The sequence below is a fragment of the Poecilia mexicana genome, unplaced genomic scaffold, assembly GCF_051168715.1.
Source record: "Poecilia mexicana isolate PSO_F unplaced genomic scaffold, ASM5116871v1 scaffold_7, whole genome shotgun sequence".
In the NCBI taxonomy this organism is placed as follows: Eukaryota; Metazoa; Chordata; class Actinopteri; order Cyprinodontiformes; family Poeciliidae; genus Poecilia; species Poecilia mexicana.
Window position 1 is genome coordinate 29066678 of NW_028263376.1, and position 22259 is coordinate 29088936.

General features: G+C 39.3%; 1 protein-coding gene across 1 annotated transcript; it reads left to right on the forward strand.

Annotated features, from left to right (window-relative positions):
* The first annotated feature begins 4600 nt into the window (after positions 1–4600).
* Positions 4601–15458, forward strand: LOC106913043 (matrix metalloproteinase-9-like). Its single transcript, XM_088007406.1, has 13 exons — positions 4601–4735; positions 7363–7601; positions 8548–8696; positions 8804–8932; positions 9032–9205; positions 9312–9485; positions 9574–9747; positions 10091–10246; positions 10337–10508; positions 10587–10726; positions 10810–10960; positions 11074–11177; positions 14370–15458. The coding sequence occupies exons 1-13, from the start codon at positions 4601–4603 to the stop codon at positions 14474–14476; spliced, it is 2004 nt and encodes a 667-aa protein (XP_087863532.1). The 3' UTR covers positions 14477–15458.
* The last annotated feature ends 6801 nt before the right edge of the window (positions 15459–22259 follow it).

Genomic DNA, 22259 nt, shown 5'->3' on the forward strand with positions numbered 1-22259 from the left:
TATGGGCCCCACAAGATGATAGATTTCTTCTTTACCAAGAAGACCAAGGCACTCTGCGCCTGTTTGTACACTGCTGCCTCTCACTGGTGGAGATGGTGTATTGCATTACTTTAGTATCAATTAATTTAAGAAATTAAAGACTAAACAAAGTGTCAAAGCAATATAACATCACCATGTACAGCTAATTGTTAAAGTTTAATCGGTAATTCTTTTCTAACAAATTCATGATTTCTTGGTTAATGTCAAGTTGTCATAATAAAGACATTTTGCATAATGTCAACTTTGTATTAAAAGTGTCATAATTTACCGAATGACACTTTATGACAGTCATAAATATTCATGAAGACTTATTCATGTTTACGACAAGTGTTTACGACAGTATCATGTCAGTCTTATTCACACCCCGTCAAATAAAGTGTTACCTGTGGAGGTTTTGGAAATTTTCCCAGCCTGTAAATTTCTGCACAGAACTGATGTTACAAGGCACGTGCAGAGGGCGGGGGAGGGGGTGCTTGAGCACCTGCCCTTTTTGCTCCTTGCCCCCAAGTGCCCTTTTGGTCAATTTTTGTTTTGTTTTGTTTTGTTTTCTTTTGTTGGTATTATTATTTTTCAAAGCCCTCTTCTGACACATAATAACATGTACTAAAATTATTTTATTTATTTATTTATTTTGTACAACATAATAAGCCTTCCGGTCACCTTGTGAGATAAGGCGGCTAACTGGAGCTCAGCATAGCGAACGTTCCAGATTACAGAACAGTTTTTGGTGAATTATATATATATATATATATATATATATATATATATATATATATATATATATATATATATGTATGTATATATATATATATATATATATATATATATATATATATATATATATATATATATATATATATGTATATATATATATATATATATATATATATATATAAACGTTTTTGATTAATAAAGTGGAGTAGACTTGCTTGTCAGATGACGGAAAATGTTGAATGTATCGTTTCTGCTTCAGCGGTTTAAGCAGAGAGGTAATGAAATACAACAGACACTGGCAGGCCTCTGGCTTACTCTGAAGAACTACTGAGGGGAGGAGACAGCCAGGTGAGGAAAAACTGTTCTTATCTATCGATTCAGTATTTTTATCATACAGACATTAGGCTGCTGTTGTTGTGCTATTAGCTAGCTGCTAGCTAACGACTTTGCTAGCAAAGCTAGATAACTGAAAAGCTTCTTCCCTGTGTACGAGGCACATCGCCCATCCAAAACTTATCATCTCCATAATGGATATATGTCCGATCTTCTAATTTCCTTTGCTGCATAATGTACATTGCATTTATTCTGCCGTTAGGTTAATGTGTCTTGAAAGAGAATAGCACTTAAATAATAGTCCAACAAGTATATTCATTTAGAATTAAAAATAACCAGTGGTGGAGAAAGTACTCAAAAAATTTACTTAAGTAAAAGTACAAATACACAGATAAAAATGTACTCAAGTAAAAGTAAAACTACCACATTAACATTTGTACTTAAGTAAAAGTAAAAAAGTACTGGCTTTTAAAAATACTTAAGTATTAAAAGTAAAAGTACTTGCTGAATGCATTATCTAATCCCTAATACAATATCATTAAGTGAACCGATCGTATTTAATTTTAATACATTAGAAATGTGCCATTTTAATGAACAATGCCACAGATAAAGTATGTTTTTATTATGTTTACTCTGTAACATATATTAGACTTAGATATGTGATTCTATGCATCATATTTTCAGGGATGGAAACGTCTTGTCTCCTGTCCCAACATAGCATGAACTTCACTTTTTTGCCACTAGTGGCATTTATTTTTAAAGAAATCCAACAGAAAGGGGATGGAAAGGAGGTGGGTGGGGGAGGACATGGAACCAAGGAGCCACATAGCAGAGTTGTAGTCAAGACCACCGAACCTGAGACCAAGTCAAGACCAAGACCAGCACCCCGCGCTACATGACACAAAAAAATTAAGTTTTACCTATCAAAATTGCTTCTCAAATTGATCTGAAAGATCCACATTCCCATAAAACACCTAGATATTAAATACTTAGAGCTGAAATAAATTTAATCAGTAAAGATCCGTCCAGAAGAATCGGATCGTTCCTGAATATCATATCACTACATTGCAGACTTTGGTCACAGCGTTGTCCCATATTTGCGACACATCAATCAACACCTCCACACAATAATTCAGCGCATGAGTGAACTTTTTTTCATTGCAGATGCAACATGTGTGTCTCAGTCAGTACAGCTAGCTTTGCTAGCATCACGTCCACAGAGCTTACCTTTCTTTAAATAAGCGCTGCTTATTTTACATGTCGCCATATCTTATGGTTTATGCAGCGCTATTATATTACTGACGACCAGACCGACATCTTCTCCCGCTCAGAGGAAACCACTGCGCATGTCTGAAGCTCCGTGTGCGAGTAAAGGTGGAGGCGATGGGTGACAACAGGCACGTAAGTCACGTTATTGCTTGAATTTTACGGCGCGACCTTAAGTCCCTGAACGTCACATTTTAACCGACAAAAAGCGCAACGCGACTTGGATGTAACGAGTAACGCGACGGTTTTGTAGAAATGTAGTGAAGTAGAAAGTACAGATACTTACTGTAAAATGTAGTGGAGTAAAAGTAGAAAGTACCTATTATTAAATCTACTTAAGTAAAGTACAGATACACGAAAATTGTACTTCCCACCACTGAAAATAACTCACCCTGAATTACCATGATAGATATAATGTATGTCATTAATGAAGGGGAAAAAAACTCAACCCAGACTTTAAGTTTAGGGTCTGGTTTGCAGAGTATGTAGTTAAATATTTCCCCAGTTATTCAATGGGAAAAAATAAACTAACCTCAGTTAAGTAAAATAAAATTGTAATCAAAACTTTTGGAATTGTAATGATTTCTTTTTAAAAAACAAATTCTTTTGTTTGAAAATCTTTTTTTTTAAATTAAATAACTAATTTTTGTTTTGTGAACTTAAAAAGTTATTTGCCAAACATAAACTTTTATTTGCAAACATCAGAAATCTTTTGTTGCGATTTTGGGTCCTGCCCATGACGTCATGTGAGAATCACAAGCAAAACTTTGAGTCAAACAAAAACTTAGAAAATCAAGAAAAGATTTCTAACATGCACAAATAAGTTTGTTTTGCAAAAAAAAATCACTTCATGAAACAAATGTGTGATTTAAATGTTTAAAAAAGTTGTAAGCAAAACTCAGTAGGCTTTTCTCATAGTGACATGCATTAACAATTCAATTTTAGCTTTTGTTTTTTTTTTTCTTTTTTTCTGCAGTTCCACCTTAAAGTTTGATGCAGCTCTGCTTTCCTGAATGGACCATCTTCATCTCCACTGCAGCAAACAGGCAGTTCTTTTTTTTATAGATTACAGTCACCAAAAGGTTGCATTGTGCCCTTGTTTATATTTTTAATAGTGTAATTCTGCAAAGACAAAAATATGTAAATCAGAGCTAAACCACCAGCTCTGATTTACATATCTTGCTAAATTGCGGGTTTGAATATTGCAATACTTTCCTATAACAAAATACACCTGCAGAAAGAAATTACTAATAAAATATCTTACATAAGTGTAACATAGTTAATATTGTATAGAATTCCACTTGTCATTACTTCCAAGTTTGGGTTCATGTGAAAAGGGTGAAACAGCACCCCCTATTGGTGGTTGGCAGGATTAAATATAGTGAACATAGACATCTCGTTGCCAGTTCATGAGAGTTGGGCGCGAGGTAGGTTCACTGAGTTGAAGCTCCGGTAAAATGTTCTGTTAGCTTGTTGGTAACATGAAATACTGTTCCTCGTAAGGTGCTGAACCTGATTCCTGATCAGTCCATATTCTGTTTCGCACAGGTACATGTTGTTTTATTTCTTTGTATTTCTGTCCAATGTTAATGTATTAAATACGGCTGTTGGCCAGTTCATGAGAGATGGGCGCGAGGTGCTGAACCCGCTGTGATGAACCTGATACCTGATCAGTCCATATTTTGTTTCGCACAGATAAACGACGTTTCATCTTATCCTGTCTCCTGGCGCTTATTTAACACAACGCAGAACTGATCCTAACTGATCGATCACGATTACCGAGGTTACATATGCATAGTTGTATGCTCTGTATAGAGATTTACCTTAGCTTTGATTGTATATTTCACAATTTTGTAATTTATCATTGTTTATTAAACTCAGAAAGCTGAGTGGCTTTGTTAATATTCTGTCCTAGAATGCGATTAGATGTGCCCTTTTTCTTTTTTTGAGCACCTGCCCCTTTAGTGGTCTCTGCACGGCCCTGGATGTTACAGTAGGCGGGAACGAGGGTTTGATGACTAAGACTCTACTCTGTATAAATACAGCATCTACAACCCCAACCAGCAGCACAGTTCAGACAGGCAGCAACAGGGACCAACTTCCAAAACACAGAAGACATCACTGAAGTGGAAACTTTGCCGATCTTCTGAAATTTGTTTTTCTTTTGACTTTGGTTCACTCTTGATTATCTGTCTTTCAAGTTAGTTTTAGCATTTTTGTTGCATTTTGTGCCGCAGCAGAGCTCGCCATGAGGTGCCGGGCGTTAGTGGTGTGTTTACTTTTGGGAATAGGCGTGCAGAACGGATGGAGCCGTCCTGTCAAGTCGGTCGTCACCTTCCCAGGGAACATCGTCAAAAATGTGGCAGATGTGGAGCTGGCACAAGTGAGTAGCAGATGACAGTGTTGTGGTCAAGATCACCTAACCCGAGACCAAGTCAAGACCAAGACCAGAGTGAATTGAGACCGAGACAAGACCAAGACTTTTAGAGTCAGATACCGAGTCAAGACCAAAACCAGCGCCCCGCACTACATGTCACGATAAAATGTGAAATTTGATCAAAATTACTTTTCAAATTGATCTGAAACATCCATATTTCCATAAAAACACCTAGATATTAAATACTTAATGGATTTTACCAATATTAAAAGCAGAACACTCTTTGTTCTACTTTGCTTCCATCTCTGCGCTTCAAATCTGCGGTGGTCTCGTGCCATCCCTAAAAAGATAATGCCCTGGGCGTTTTCCCATATTGCTCATGTCAGAAACCACCACTGTCTGTACCATTAAACATAGCAATTGAGGCAATGCCCTGACGGTAAATAACGCTCTTATGAACTAGCAACAAGCAATAAGTAACCAACCACAAGACACTCACTGTGACTGTTCTCTCCCTCTCTCCCACTACATGACACCATGGCACGCATTACAGCTGCCACTTTAAACAAAAAAAATCATAGAGCAATGTGCATCCTCAACCTGCTCTTTTGTTCTTGTGTTTTGTTTATTTAAAAAAAATCCATCTATCCATTTTCTTTACACCCTTGTCCCTTAGTGGGGTCAGGAGGGGTGCTGGTGCCTAACTCCAGCTACCGTTCCGGGCGAGAGGCGGGATACACCCTGGACAAGTCGCCAGTCTGTCGCAGGACAACACAGAGACAAACAACCATGCATACACACTCTCACACCTAGGGGCAATTTGGAGAGGCCAATTAACCTGATATCATGTTTTTTACTGTGGGAGGAAACCGGAGTACCCGGAGAAAACCCATGCATGCACAGGGAGAACATGCAAAATCCATAAAGAAAGACCAGGGCCGGGAATCGAACCCAGAACCTTCTTGCTGCAAGGCAACAGCTTTACCAACTGCGTCACAGTGCAGCCCTTAAAAAAAAATGTACATAATTAAGTAAAATAATCAGAGCTACTGCAGTGTATGCAGAGCATTACAAGAACAAAGAACGGGCGTTCTGTCAGGTCAGCATATGCTGTCAGATCGTCATATGCTTAGGACGAACTCATGGCTATATCTGTCAGACATGTCATTACCACATAATTTTATTTAATCAGCAACATAGAATGATGACGTAGATCAGGGGTGTCAAACTCATTTTCACAGAGGGGCACTTCAGCATACTGGCCACTCTCAACAGGCCACATTGACGGTACAAATCAGGAGTGCCCAGCTGCAGTCCTCCAGACTGCAACTTTTAGATGCATCCCTGCTAAAACACACCCCAGACAAAAGGTTGACTTCCCTCATTACCAGCAACTCAGTTCTGTAGAGGCTTATAATGAGTCAATGATCCAGGTGTTATAGAAAAGGAACGCATCTAAAGTAGCAGATGGTAGCTCCTGAAAACTAGACTTGGACACCCCAAGCATAAATGTATGAAAATACATTGTTAAAAATAAATTAAACACCTCATATTGTTAAATAACGCTTTGGAGCGTCTGGTTAGGAAGCACATTCAAAACCTTTGGTTGAAATGGCGCGATAAATTTAAGTCTCCATTACAGACCAGAGAAAACTAAAGAGAATGCAACGTTGTGTTAATCCATTTGAGGAGCCGGCAGTTTATCTTGGGGAAATAAATGTTGATGCAAAAGTTAATTAGACTGTAACATGCGCAGTCCGCTGCTCAACCACTGCGGACGCTGCGAAGAATTAAAAACCACTGGGAGTAACTCATGCAGCGGATTTAACAAATGGAGCCTTCTGGATTCACGTTATCCAGGAGAGCGGCGTTCTGGAGGAGCTGCAGACGTAACATCTGACCGTTTCGGAGAAGCGAAAACACAACCAAACAAAAATAAAAATCCTGGTAAAAGCGTACACCGGACCGCGCAGGGTTAAACACTCACAGAGTTCAATTGATCTGTTTGGATCAGACAGATCCAACTGGCTGATGAATTAGCGCAGATTTTTCTGCAGATGGGCCCCAGGAGAAAGTGCGTTCAGACCCCAGCGGGTGAAGCGGGTAATTTAAGTGAAGTCGCTTAATTTAATTTATTAAAAGTTATTGGGGCTACAGTCTGTGGTTTTTGTTACTACGGAGAAAAATGTAGATGCATTTATCTGCTTAATTTGTGATGGGATCTGGATTCACGGTGAATATTAACTAAACCGCATGCGATGTTAACAAATAAACTGGACAGTGTGCTGTACGTTTAGTGATATTTTCACAGTTGCGGTCTTGACGTCTTGAAATAAAATGCCTAGTCCGCAGCGCCCGAGTGCGAAACAAAGACTGATCTCAAGTACTACAATACTACCAGATGGTTTATTCTTCTTTTCATAGTCTGAGACTCCCAGAATGGAGTTTTAATAAAGTTGTTCAGGGGAAACAAATTACCTGAACAGAGACTGATATCACAATGTTAATGGAAATATTTACTTTCTAAATTAAAGCTACAGACGTATGAAAACAATTTATAAATGTGTGACATTACACAAATTGAGTATGGGAGTGTTTGGCTGAGCTCTGATGTGTTTTGTCTTGTTTGACAGAGTTATCTGAAAAAATTTGGTTACATGGCGACGGAGCAGCACGGTGACTTCCGGTCCAAGGTGTCCATAGCAAAGTCTCTTAAGATGATGCAGAGACAGATGGGTCTGAAGGAGACTGGACAACTGGACAAGCCAACACTGGAGGCCATGAAGCAACCTCGCTGTGGTGTTCCTGATGTGGCCAATTACATATTATATGCCGGGGAACCCAAATGGAACCATAGCGATATTACATACAGGTGAGTGGAAGGAAGAAATACTATGTGTCATTACATTAATGATTACAGAGTGAGATATTTTTTTCTACAAAATATGTTCTATTTGGTAGAAAAATAGAACATTTTCAATTTTTCTACCATAAAAACAATTGCTTGTTAATAAATTGTTTTTTAAGGCAGAGTTTCAGATTTTTTTTATTTTTTAAAATAGCACTTTATATTAAAAAAAGTTATAGATGTTTAGATGCCATTGGTTAATGCTGTGGCATGCAAGGGGAAGTTTAATGAGAACTTAAAATGCTTGAAGACATGCAAATAAAAAGAAAAATGAAAATTGACATACCCTGTGCCTCTAGCGATTTCACCAGATATGTTTTTGCTTTGGTAGGTTACATCTTTAATAAAAACCATTTCACAGCCTAAAATCAGAAGCAAATTATATCATGACATGTTGTGCTACACACACAACTATAGTTTCAGAAAACTCTCTCTTGTAGCTTGTGGTAGAAAATTACTATAAGTTAAAATCTGTTATATGAAATGCTTGTGAACTCTCACCAAAATAACTATATGGGTTACATGTACAAGGTTGGAAGTTGTTCCCCACAGCTGCATGAGAACCAGACTGTCTCACCCATTTGTGTTGAATTCCTTATCCTTGATACAAAACTCATGTGTTGACTCTGCTTGTTAGAGCTTTCCATCCAGAACTGCTTCATTATTGATTGTCCCACAAACTCTCTGTATTGTGCACAATATATGAATAAACCTAATTGAGTGATTTCACCTGAATATTGTTAGGTAGTATTTTTTTTTCCACAACAATTTGGTGCCGTGACTCAGATCCCTCGACTGGACATCCGAGGACATTGACGAACAGCGTTTTGGTACCGACCTGGACTAAAAGTGTTGATAAGTTTCCATCAGACTAGATCAGATAGTCATTTTGAGTTCACTGTGTCTTCAGGATCCTGAACTATTCTCTTGACATAGACAGCAATCTGACTGATAAAGTCATTGCAAGAGCCTTCAAGGTGTGGAGTGATGTCACTCCTCTGACATTTACCCGCCTTCTTCATGGCAATGCAGACATCATGATCTCCTTTGAAACAGCTGGTATGTGCTCTTTTTTACATTTCTAAGTCAAACATTTGCACTCTAACCAATTAAGAAGCTGAATTCTAAAAATCAAACATTGATGAGCTGCTTCATGATCTTTCTAGACCACGGGGATCCATACCCCTTTGACGGTAAGAGAGGCGTTCTAGCTCACGCCTTTTCTCCTGGTGAGGGCATTGACGGGGACGCCCACTTTGACAATGACGAATACTGGACTCTAGGAAAAGGACAAGGTAACTACACCTCAGAAATCACGTGCTTCTACCTTCCTCTTTCCTCTGGTGTTGTTTGCACAGACTTCCTTTAACACACAATCCAATCTGTCTTCTCAGTGGTGAAGACTTACTTTGGCAGTGATGCAAACGCCATATGTCACTTCCCCTTCACTTACTTCGGGAAATTATACAGCAGCTGCATCACTGAAGGCCGTTCCGACAACCTGCCCTGGTGTGCAACCACAGCCGACTACGACAAAGACAAGAAATACGGCGTTTGCCAAAGTGAACGTAAGCGTGACAAAAATGACGAGCCTGAAGTTATCCATTATGTTTATGAGCTTGTGAAGGAAAACTGGAACTCATCCAACTACACTTTCAACTGTAATCCTCACAGTCTTGTTCACATTTGACGGAAATGCGGATGGAGCCCCCTGTGTCTTCCCCTTCATCTTCCAGGGTAAGATGTATAAGAGCTGCACCACCGACACCCGCATTGACGGAAAACGCTGGTGTGCCACCACTAGCAACTATGACACAGACAAGAAATATGGCATCTGTCCCAAACGTGGTGGGTAACAGGAAACAATGCGTGAAAATCCTGCCACAGTGGCTTGTTGCTTTGTTTAACCACAGTTATTTTGTCTCTTTTTGTCCAGACACTGCTGTAACTGGAGGAACCTCGGAGGGAGATGCCTGCCACTTTCCTTTTCTGTACCAGGGCAAGGAATACCACTCATGTACTAGTGAGGGGAGGACAGATGGCAAATTGTGGTGTGCCACGACTGACAGCCATGATAGAGACCAGAAATGGGGCTTCTGTCCCAAACGTGGTGGGTAATAGGAAACACAAGGCATGAAAGTCCTACCACAGTGGTTTGTCGCTTTGTTTAACCACAGTTATTTTGTCTGTTTGTCCAGACTCTACCGTAATTGGAGGAAACTCAGTGGGAGATCCCTGCCACTTTCCTTTTGTACATAAGGGCAGGGTATACCGAAAATGTACGACTGCCGGGAGGACAGACTTCAAATTGTGGTGTGCCACCACTTTCAACTATGATAAAGACCAGAAATGGGGTTTCTGTCCTGACATGGGTGAGCAACATGAATGGAAGAATTTGTTCTGCGTTTATCATTTTTTGAGATTTATGAGATTTCTTACTGGCTATCTTCCAGGTATTAACCTGTTCCTGGTGGCTGCCCACGAGTTTGGACACTCCCTGGGTTTGGATCACTCCACCGTTAGAAACGCTCTCATGTACCCTCAGTACAGCTATGTGGAGGATTTCTCCCTGGATCAGGATGACATTGATGGCATTCAGTTCCTCTACGGTGAGCGGACAACTCAGTACTCTTTCACATTGAATCTCGTCAAACACATGAAAACTTTGCTTTAACCAAGAATATTCCCATATTTTACAGGAAATAAAACAGGCCCTGGTCCTACTCTCAGCACCACAGAAGAACCGGACCCAACTGTTTCATCTGTAGTGACAACGCCATCCACTGTAGATCCCACCAAAGACCCCTGCAAGATCCTCAAGTTTGACGCCATCACTGTGATTCAGAGACATCTGCATTTCTTCAAAGATGGGTGAGTAAATATCTAGTTCTACTTATGTTCTAGGAACATAACCTGATGAGGTGCCAATCTTGCATTACTGGTTAATAGGCAATTCTGGAAGGTACGAAGCAAGGGAGACGAAGGTCGAAAGGGACCATTTTCCATTTCTCAGAGTTGGCCAGCTCTACCTGCTGTCATTGACTCTGCCTTTGAGGATGTTCCGACCAAGAATATGTACTTCTTTTCAGGTAAGGAGTGTTCTTTCCAGAGCTTATCAGAGCACTGAAATGTTAGACAAAGAGTTTTAATTATATTATGATTGTTATATTAGGAAGCAGGTTATGGGTGAACAGAGGAAGCAGTGTGCTCGGTTCCTACAGTTTTGAGATGCTTGGTTTGCCCCCAAGTGTGCAGAAGGTGGAGGGAGCGCTACAGAAAGGGAAGAACAAAGTGTTTCTCTTTAGTGGAGAGAACATCTGGAGGCGAGTAGAAATTGCCCCCTTTTTTAGACAAAATCTGTAATTTAACCCATCCTTAAACACATTTTGTGTTAAAGGACCAACAGTAGATCTCATTCTATCGCTGATCCCTACAGGTTAGATCTCAATACCAGAAGGATTGACAAAGGATACCCTATGTATATCAGGGCCATCTTTCCAGGTGTCCCAGATGATCCTTCTGATGTGTTCAAGCACAAAGGTAAACATACCTTCTATCACCAAGCTCAGGAACCAAAATCCACAACCCAGGTGCGGATCTACTGGGGTGGCATGGGGTGGCAGTTCCCACACCAAATGAGAGCCTTGCCACCCCTGTTTCCACCCAATTTGGCGACTATGAATTCAATAAATGGTTATTAGAAATCGGACATTAAGCGCACGAATCTCTTTTTTCCGACAACATTGAATGCAACACAATGTAACCTGACACCTACTGTTGAGTAGCGAGAAGTGCGAGAGACAGCAGCATTGATATGGATGGATATAAATTATTGGACTGGACATTACCTGACTTATCGTGCGCCACACCTGCGTCATTGCTGTCCATTGAGTCAACATTATGTGTGGTCAGGAAATTACCATAGTCACGCAAAGAATCTGAAAAATGGATGCAATATTTAGCGGTTAATTCAATCCTATGAATTAGATAACAATGGCTTCAGATTTAACAGGTGAGGAAAAAGTTTTAACTTAAAGAAAACATTGAAGAAATGAGCAGTGGGTCAGTTATACTAGCCTAACTGTTGCTAGCCTTCTATTGACTTTGATAACCTAACATGTGCTGCGCGGTGTGTTTTGGTTCCGTTAGCACTAAAACAGGTCAACCCGCCCACCAAGTCATCAGTAGAGCAGCTGTTTAAATCAACTAATCAACCACCACTGTGCTCAGGCGAAACCTTAATAATGACAATATAGACATCAAGCCTGACAGTAACAGACTGAATGTTCTGTTTTGGTGTTTTTGCTACTTTTTTGTGTGGGAGATGTTTGCTTTTTGGTGTTGATTCCCCTGATCGGTCATCTCTGCTCTATCCGCTCTTTGAGCTGTTGTCTGTCGGTTGCCATGGTAACGGGTCCGTGTAAAGCCGACACAGAGACACACAGGCAGAATAGAAGTGGTGTTTGGTCCTTCACCTGTTTATCAGCTTTATTGTACTTTTATTGTGGCGAACTGTCTGCAGCCGCTGCAATTCATAAAAGTTAAACAAGTGACAAAAACTGAACTAATCATTGAACTAGGCTCCTACAGCATATTTAAAATAAAACGATTGACCAGTATAAGAGAAATTTGTCCCCTCTTGGATCTTGACACCGAACTAACAGAAGCAAAATTGTTTATAGATTTGTATCACGGAGACTTTGTCAAACACCAGTTTCTCCTCTTTATTTTAAGTCGTATTTAATAGATATATCTGATAACAAATGATGGCGCTACGAATATTTTTGTGACAGATTTCTGCTCGTCCTGCATTGGGATAAAATTGTTTTCTGGATTCAATGAATCACATAGCGAATAATAGGTGCTGTCCAATCCAGTAATGCATATCAATTAGCAGGAGTATGAAAGACATAAAAATAATTAACTATACTATATTAAGAAATTATATTTAATCCTCAGTGCTACATTAAGCTCATTTGGATCTTAAGAAGGTTCTAGAGCACATGTGTCAAACTCACAGCCCGCTGCCCAGATGTGGCCCGCCATGTCATTTTATGTGGCCCGCCCCAGCGTTTTATAGGCCCATGATTGACTTAAAATATGTTTTGAGCACGAATTGACTACAAACTACATCTCCCATAATGGATTCTGATTGTTACCAGCCAACATTACGGCTTCTCGCCACTAGAGAGCAGCAGAGTCATCTCAAGCTGCTGATTGATTTTACCAGCGAATAAAACTGAGACATTGACAAGCTAACATCAAAACGTCCAAGAAAAGAAAAATAGATTTACAAGTAAGACTGTGAATGAAGATGTGTGAGTTTGTGTCAGGGCGGCAGGTCGCGCCAGACTTTTTTGTTATCCGTTATCTTGACCGACAACATAAAAACTCTCACAACGTGCCATCGCTGCTGAGGTTGGATGCAGTAAGACAGTCATTTTCCATTTTTTAAATGATCCTGAGGGTTATAGAACAAAAAAGTCAAGTGGTAGACCCCAAAAAATTTCACCAGCTCAGAGCAGCAGGATCCGATTGGATGTCCATCAAGACACGGGACTATCCTCTACCCAAATTAAGACCATTACTGGTGCTGACTGCAGCCCAATTACCATCAGACGGCATCTGCGAGAGAAGGGCTTCAGAAACAAAAAACGTCTTCAAAGGCCACGTCTTCTTCAACGCCACAAATTGCCCGTTTGGACTTTGCAAGGGTGCACCAAACATGGGACATTGAAAGGTGGAAGAAAGTTATCTTCTCTGATGAGAAATAAAAATTAACCTTGATGGTCCGGATGGCTTCCAACGTTACTGGCGTGACAAGGAGATCCCACCTGAGATGTTTTCTACATGGCACAGTGGTGGGGGCGCCATCATGATTTGGGTTGCGTTTTCCTTCAGTGGAACAATGGAGCTTCAGGTTGTGCAGGGGCGTCACACAGCAGCTGGCTATGTGGAGATGTTGCAGCGGGCATCCCTCATGACTGAGGGCCCTCGTCTGTGTGGTAATGATTGGGTTTTTCAACAGAACAATGCTGCAGTTCACAATGTCTGCCTGACAAAGGAGTTCTTCCAAGAGAATAACATCACTCTTTTGGATCATCCAGCATGTTCCCCAGATCTAAACCCAACTGAGAACATTTGGGGATGGATGGCAAGGGAAGTTTACAAAATGGACATCAGTTCCAGACCGTGGATGCCCTTCATGAAGCCATCTTCAACACTTGGAGCAACGTTCCCACTAGCCTCCTGGAAGCACTGGCATCAAGCATGTCTAAACGATTATTAGAAGTCATCAACAAGAATGGTGGAGCTACTCATTACTGAGTCCTTTTTTTGACACTTTGATTTCTGTTTTGGGGGCCTTTTGGGGATTTTTGATCTATGGTCTTAAACTTTTGATCAGCTGAAAAATCGTGTTTGAGTGTAAATGCAGTTTTAAATTAATTTCCTGCTCAAAAGTTTTTTTCTCTTACCCTGATTTCTTATTTTAACATTGTGAAGCTCTACTTAGAACCTTCTTAAGATCCAATAGTGCAAAATGCAAATTCTTGCAGTTTAACTGTCTTAAGATTTTGATCAGGAGTGTATGCTGGCATTGCCACCCCTGAAAAAAATCCCTGCCCCCCTCTTGCCACACCAAGAATATTTTTCTAGATCCGCACCTGCCATAAACGTCAGCAAAACATGGCATACATTGTGGTCGTTGTAACATCAACGTTTCTCTTTCAGGCAACATTTATTTCTGCAGAGATCTTTTCTACTGGCGCCTGAATTCTCGCAGGGAGATGGACCACACCGGCAATGTGATATATGATCTTCTGAAATGCCCCAAATAATCAAGAAATAACAACTGAGATAAATGTGAGGCTGTAGCAACCAAATGTTTCTTTGTGCAGGTGTCTGAAAAGAATGTGATGCAGTGTTTGTGCATCATGACTTTTGTATGATGTATGTGCTTTATGCAATGTGAACAACTGGCTTCTAATGAATTTGGCTGATTATTATTTATACAGCATTGGACTGAATGCAAGTCAAAGGCCCAGAAGCAAGCAACCATCGTTTGCACTCAGTCTGACATGCTGTGAACTGATGACCATAGTGGCCTATAATTTGAGACCCATACAAGTAACTTCAACACATGCTTTCTGGATAAAACTCCGGATTTGCAGATGAAATTTCATGTCTGACTGGTTCAGACCCTTGTCAGTATTCAATTTTGTTTTGTTTTTTTTGGTATTTATAACAACATCTAATATTATTATTTTATGTCATGAGCCTATTTATTTTGTGTGGTTTTATGTGTTTTCCTGAAATTGGTTTCAAAGCCATAAACTGCACTGGAAGACATTCTGTATCTCCTTCATTAAAATTATTTATAAAACTAATAATTTTGTACAAATATTCCAGCTTTCAATGCAATAAAAATTTTGTGAGAACATTCTTCCTTTGTCAGCGTCTTTTTCATTTGCAAATACTTTAAGTATGGTGGTGGGAGCATCATGTTGTGGAAATTGGTGGAGTTCATAAAACAAGATGGTGTTTGATCGGCTCCGGGAACACGGTCTAAGACTTAAACCCTCTAAGTGCCAGCTAATGAGAAAAGAAGTGCACTACCTAGGTCATCTGGTATCTGCTGAGGGAATCCGGACTGACCGAGAAAAGATTTGTAGAGTGAAAGACTGGACCAGGCCAACAAACCACAGGGAGGTGCTGCAATCTCTGGGGTTTGCTGGCTACTACAGGTGGTATGTCAGGGGGTACCTCTGTCCTAGCAACTCCCTTATATCGGCTCACTGGTGGTGACCCAAGAATGAAGAAAAGAAGGGGGAAAAAAGGCCTGGTTTCTGAGCCACCATTTTTATGGATAGAGGAATGTGAGGAGGCATTACTGGCCTTAAAGCACAGACTTACGACTGCGCCAGTGTTGGGTTACCCGGATTACAACCTACCGTTTCTGCTTCAGACAGATGAATCAGGGGAAGGACTATATCTTTGGATTGTGGAACTTTGTAAAGTGTGTCCTTTGAAGAACGCCGTACTTGGCGTTCGTTACTGTGTGCTGGTAGTACAAAGGTCAGTATTTGCTCTGAATTCTAAAGGTAGGCAATGGCCGCCAGCTCCTCAATGTAGCCAAATGTTACTTTTAATGTTCAAGTAGTTAGTTCTCTATCATTTTGTCTTTTTCTGTATATATGCTGTATCTGTAAATAAAAAAAAAACTGCATTAATGAAACATGTTGACACGCAGTATTTGCTCTGAATTCTAAAGGCGAAGCCGCTGCACTGTCGGGTCCCTCCATCCGGATGAGAGCTACCAGCACAGCATCACCTTCTCCTCTGGCTCACTTGTTTCTCCTGTTAAAACAGGTTATTTAGATCTGCCCGCCTGTCCCTCCACCTGGGACCTGCAACTATTACAGTGAAGAACAGACAGGGGCGCCCCAAGCCTCGATGGGGCCCTAAGCGAAATTCGGTTTTGGGGCATCTTTAGTTCAATGTGGACTGCAATCAGCAGTCTGATCATTAGGTCATCACACAGTGCTTATTGCATGTCTGGTAGTGCTGTTTAGATTATATACATGTATAATATAAGAAACATTTATTGGCCAACTGACTTATTGACCAGTTTATTTCTGGGTGCTGATTTCCTTAAAGATTAGAAAAATACCAAATTTGAAGGAAATTTACCAATTGCAAAGAATAAAACTTCCTACCAGAATTATGCCAGAGGCCGATTGATAGCTGCAAAAAAAAAAAAAAACATGTGGTTGAGATCTACTTTCTGAGGTGTATCTAATATGAATTCAGTGTTGCATTTTAAAATATCTCTGCTCAAACTAGTGTTGGAGCTAGTTTTGTTTTGTTTTTTTTCTTGCATGGTGAACCCAGTGTGAGTTAAGCTGCACACTCCACTGCCATGCATGAAACTGTATTAGTCATAGTTCTGCTCTGCTCTGCTTTGCTGGCTGCAGATCTCTAGGCATTCAAATCATGTTTCCTACAAGCTTGATGTGTCCCAAATTCAACACACCAGAATCAAAGGCCTGAATCATGTTCTGTGGAGTCCTGTTAATGGTCTAATTATGTGATTCAGGTTTGTTCTCACAGACTGGCCCTTAAATACTGGAGTTTGACACGTGTGGCTTAAAGGATTTGTCCATTCTTGCTACAGCAGAAGCAAAAAGAGGCGAGTCTAAAGGAATATTGTTACCTCTGATTATATAGAACAAACTGAATTGCATGTGATACAATTCATCCTCTATAAATGTCAGTTTTTCAATTTGTTCTGAATTTTTTTGCAAAAACTTAAGTACCTGGATGAATTATATAACTTGTACAGAACTAGCAAATATTGATTTCTGAACTCTTATTGAGTTAAAACATTAGTGTTGTTGGTTCTAAATGAATGTGAACTTGCTTTCTTTGCATTATTCAAGGTCTGAAAGCGCTGCATCTTTGTCGTTATTTTGACCATTTCTGGTTTTCTGCAAATAATTTTTGCTTGAAATGTCTGAGTCATGGTGTTAGTACTTCATAGAATCAAAAAAGAAAGTTGATTTTACTCAAACATAGATCATTTTAAGTGGTCCCTTAAGTTCCAGAGCTGTATGTGGACACCAACTAGCACTTTAAAGATTTTTTTTTGTATTTGAGGAGATAAGACTGCTTTTGGTTGTTTAACTTGTAAACAGCAAATTAATTCCCACCGTTTTGCCAACCACCATTTGTTTGCATTGTTTATAGTCATAAAAATATGCAGAAATCTAAGAGACACTTTGATAGAACTTCTTTTATTCAAATAGCATCTCAAGTTGTATAGGTTCAGCAACCGAAATAAAAGACTGCTCATATCATTCTGCACAGAAAAATAAATAAAGCATAAAAAAGGACACAGATGAAAGGATTTGGTCAAATGAGACACTTTGGACAGGACAATTTTGCTTCACTAAATGAAAGACCGCAGGGTCAACACAGTCAAGAGAAGTTGGGTTAATGGAGCAGTTTTATCAATATCTTATTTTCTTTTGATGTCCGCCTCAGAGGCCACATTTTGAAAGGAAGTTGGACTCCACCCATTAAAGTTTTAAGTCCTCCGAACTTTTCTTTGAGGTTCCGGAACACATATTTTCAGTGAGACGTCTCTCCACTGGTTTTCCTTCCTTCAAGGTGTAGAAATGCTATCACCCACCATCTTCCCTTGGATAGCTACTTTGTTTCTTTAAGCAAGAATAAAACAAAACCACCACTATCTTCCGATAGTTACTTTCTTTACTGTCTCTCGTTAAAGGTGGAAAAAGATTAAAAATACCCACTGTCTTTTAGATAGTTACTTTGTTTCATTAAAGGTGGAAAAAGATTAAAAAACACCCACTATCTACTCCTTAGATAGTTGAGTTTAGTTCACCAGCAGTTGGAGCCCGTCGCAGCAGATATGAAAAAAAAACAAAAAACAAAAAAAAAAAAAAAAACCCAATTGAAACAGTCCTCATCCAATAAATGTATTGAGGTTCTTATAGATCCGGTCGGTCGGCAGTCGCAGGGACGAAACCTCCAGCTCCCCTTGTTCAATTTGGAGGTGAACTGAAGACAAACTCCTCAGATTGGCCAATGCATCCGATCTCTCGTCGCCCTTGACCTCTCCACCTCGCCGGATCCTGGTCGTAACGGCAAACTGTTGTGGAAATTTTCCTTTAACAAAGAGTGAGGCAAAACTGTTTCAAGAACCAGACAAAGAATATATTCTTAATCAGTATTTATTCGAAGGCTCAACAGTGTTCGAATGTTTACTGAACACAGTCAGGAGAAAGAGTCCTCAGCAGAACGGTCGGACCAGTCCTTCTGCAAAAACAGGAGTCTGATGGCAACCCCAAGGCATCTGAAGGCCAAGTATGGTTCTGCCACAATCTCCACGTAGTCCTTAATTGTAGATATTAGTTAATTCCAATGTGCAAGGTCCATGTTGTAGATCATTATATTTTTTTCCCTATTTTGCTTTCCTCACCGCAGTTACTTTTGGTCAGGTTCTTCTGTCAAGATATGCGGTGAAGGTGGTGAGGCAGACTCAGCGGACCCAGGTTTTAGGGAATGAAATGATGAAAACAAACAATAACCCAGGCAGGACAGAAAGAGCAGAAAGCTAAAGCTCAAAACTGGTAGGAACTGGTAAGACAAAACTAATGACAGACTTGACGGCAGACTGGATGTGACAAGGACCCAACAAGGAACACAGGTAGGTTTAAATACACAGGGAGATAATCAGGAGAAACAACCGACAGCTGGGGACAATCAAAGGGTAAATGGGACAACAAGGAGGCTCAACAGAACACAAAATCCTAAATAAACACACAAAACCCAAATCACTACAAAGCCCATCTCATCCCCTAATCTTATATTTGTCAGTAAAGGTTTATAAATCAGCTTCCGTACTGACTTTCTTGCTATATTCAGCGACATTTAAGACCAAAAGAAATTATTTCAGCTAAAATCAAAATTGGCAGGACAGTCTTCTTAAAGATCGGTAACCAGGGATCAGCCAGAAAATTGCAATCGATGCAGCCCTACACACATATTCATGAGATTCTTTGATTAAATAAATTTCTCTTAAGCATTACTCCAATAGCTAAAAATTTTATTTATACCAGGTGAGTCTTTCTCCCCTGAGAATGTGGACCGGTACCGGTACTGGACTGATTCTGAGCCTTCAAATAATTTTAACAGAAGTTTCACATAACTTAGAAATTGATGTAACAATGTTTGTTTTAGCCACAAAATGATTCTGCTCAGCAGCAAACAACATGTACTACAGCATAGAGCAGCTCATCGATGCAGCAGCTGTGTAGCCTGACATAAAAAACCTTTTGCTACACAATGTCAAACATCGGGAATTTTTTATTATTGTTACCAAACGTTATTAAACACGGCATTTTGAAGCCAAAAATACCTCAGAAATATACAGAGCCAACCATGAGAATCAACTCATTTAAAGTTTAAACTCAGTCTCACATAAACACAAAGAGCCTAGCATAAATGTTTGGCTGTTGAACTGGACCGTTCCAGGTCGCTATCAAGCTAGTAGCTTTACTAATCTTTTACATTACATTACCAAGGCACATTAAAACAAACCTTTATCTTGGCTTTTTTCTGATGTTTTTGTTTTTTCCCTCCATGAAGGATAAGTCCTTTATTGAGACATCGTTTTGCTTTTTCCATAAAATAATAAATTCTACATACATTATCAAATATATATTGTTATAAAAACAAATCACTTCATATTGAAATTTGTGTCTTTGTTATTATAATGACAAAGAAATTATTACTAAAAAAAATCAGCTCCACTGAGGGGGGGGCCCTTTAAGCTGCTGCTTGGTTGGCTGTTGCCTTGGGTCGGCCCTGTCTACCACCATGCATCTTACATATCCATTTTGCATCACCCACAATAGTGATGCTCTTATTTTTCTCTGTCAAGTTCGTAGTTGAACACACAAATTGTTTTTAATAAGAAGAGAAATGCTATAACAAAATCTTAATAAGGAGCTTTTTCTTAGCAGTGCTATACAAAGAAGCAAAACATGTTTGATGTGCAAGAGATAAATAGTCACACTTTACATGGAAAAAGTTTTAAAAGAAAGAAAAACATAAACTTGCTATCCACTCATCAGTTAGTAGGTATGAAATAAATGTGGATGAGTAACACTTTATTTGACGGGGTGTGAATAAGACTGACATGACACTGTCATAAACACCTGTCATGAACATGAGTAATTCATGTCTATGGGCCCACAAGATGATAGATTTCTTCTTTACCAAGGCACTCTGCGCCTGTTTGTACACTGCTGCCTCTCACTGGTGGAGATGGTGTATTGCATTACTTTAGTATCAATTAATTTAAGAAATTTAAGACTAAACAAAGTGTCAGAGCAATATTACATCACCATGTACAGCTAATTTTTAAAGTTTAATCGGTAATACTTTTCTAACAAATGTATGTCAGATCATGATTTCTTGGTTAATGCCAAGTTGTCATAACAAAGACATTTTGAATAATGTCAACTTTGTATTAAAAGTGTCATAATTTAGCAAATGACACTTTATGACAGTCATAAATATTCATGAAGACTTATTCATGTTTACGACAAGTGTTTACATGTCAGTCTTATTCACACCCCGTCAAATAAAGTGTTACCTGTGGATGTTTTAGAAATTCCCCCAGCCTGTAAATTTCTGCACAGAACTGATGTTACAGTAGGCGGGAACGAGGGTTTGATGACTAAGACTCTACTCTGTATAAATACAACATCTACAACCCCAACCAGCAGCACAGTTCAGACAGGCAGCAACAGGGACCAACTTCCAAAACACAGAAGACATCACTGAAGTGGACACTTTGCCGATATTCTGAGATTTTTTTTTCTTTTGACTTTGGTTCATACTTGATTATCTGTCTTTGAAATTAGTTTTTGCATTTTTGTTGCATTTTGTGCCGCAGCAGAGCTTGCCATGAGGTGCTGTGCGTTAGTGGTGTGTTTACTTTTGGGAATAGGCGTGCAGAACGGATGGAGCCGTCCTGTCAAGTCGGTCCTTGTCACCTCCCCAGGGAACATCGTCAAAAAGGTGCCAGATGTGGAGCTGGCACAAGTGAGTAGCAGATGGTTTATTCTTCTTTGCATATTCTGAGACTCCCAGAACAGAGTTTTAATAAAGTTGTTCAGGGAAAACAAATTACCTGAACAGAGACTGATATCACAATGTTAATGGAAATTTTTACTTTCTAAATTAAAGCTACATATGTTTTTTATGAAAGCAATTTATAAATGTCGCAAAAACAAATTGAGAATGGGAGTGTTTGGCTGAGCTCTGATGTGTTTTGTCTTGTTTGACAGAGTTATCTGAAAAAGTTTGGTTACATGGCAACGGAGCAGCACGGTGGCTTCAAGTCCAAGGTGCCCATAGCAAAGGCTCTGAAGAAGATGCAGAGACAGATGGGTCTGAAGGAGACTGGAAAACTGGACAAGCCGACAATGAAGGCCATGAAGCAACCTCGCTGTGGTGTTCCTGATGTGGCCAATTACAATTTATTTGGCGGGGAACCCAAATGGTACCATAATAATATTACATACAGGTGAGTGGAAGGAAGAAATACTGTGTCATTACATTAATGATTACAGAGTGAGATATTTTTTTATTCTACCAAATATGCTCTAGTTAAATATATATATATATATATATATATATATATATATATATATATATATATATATATATATATATATATATGTATATGTATATATAAAAAAAACTTTATTTAATAAATCATTGATTTTTAGAGCAGGGTTTCAGAATTTTTATTTTTTTTAAATAGCTCTTTATACAAAAAAATCAGACATTCAGATGGCATTGGTTAATGCAAAGGGAAGTTTAAATGTTAACTTAAAATGCCTCAAAACATGCAAGTAAAGAAAACAGTAAAAACTGACACACTACCCTATGCCTTGTGCGATATCACCAGAGATGTTTTTGCTATGGTAGATTATATGTTTAATAAAAAACATTTCACAGCCTAAAATCAAAAGCAAATTATATCATGACATGTTGTGCTACACACACAACTATAGTTTCAGA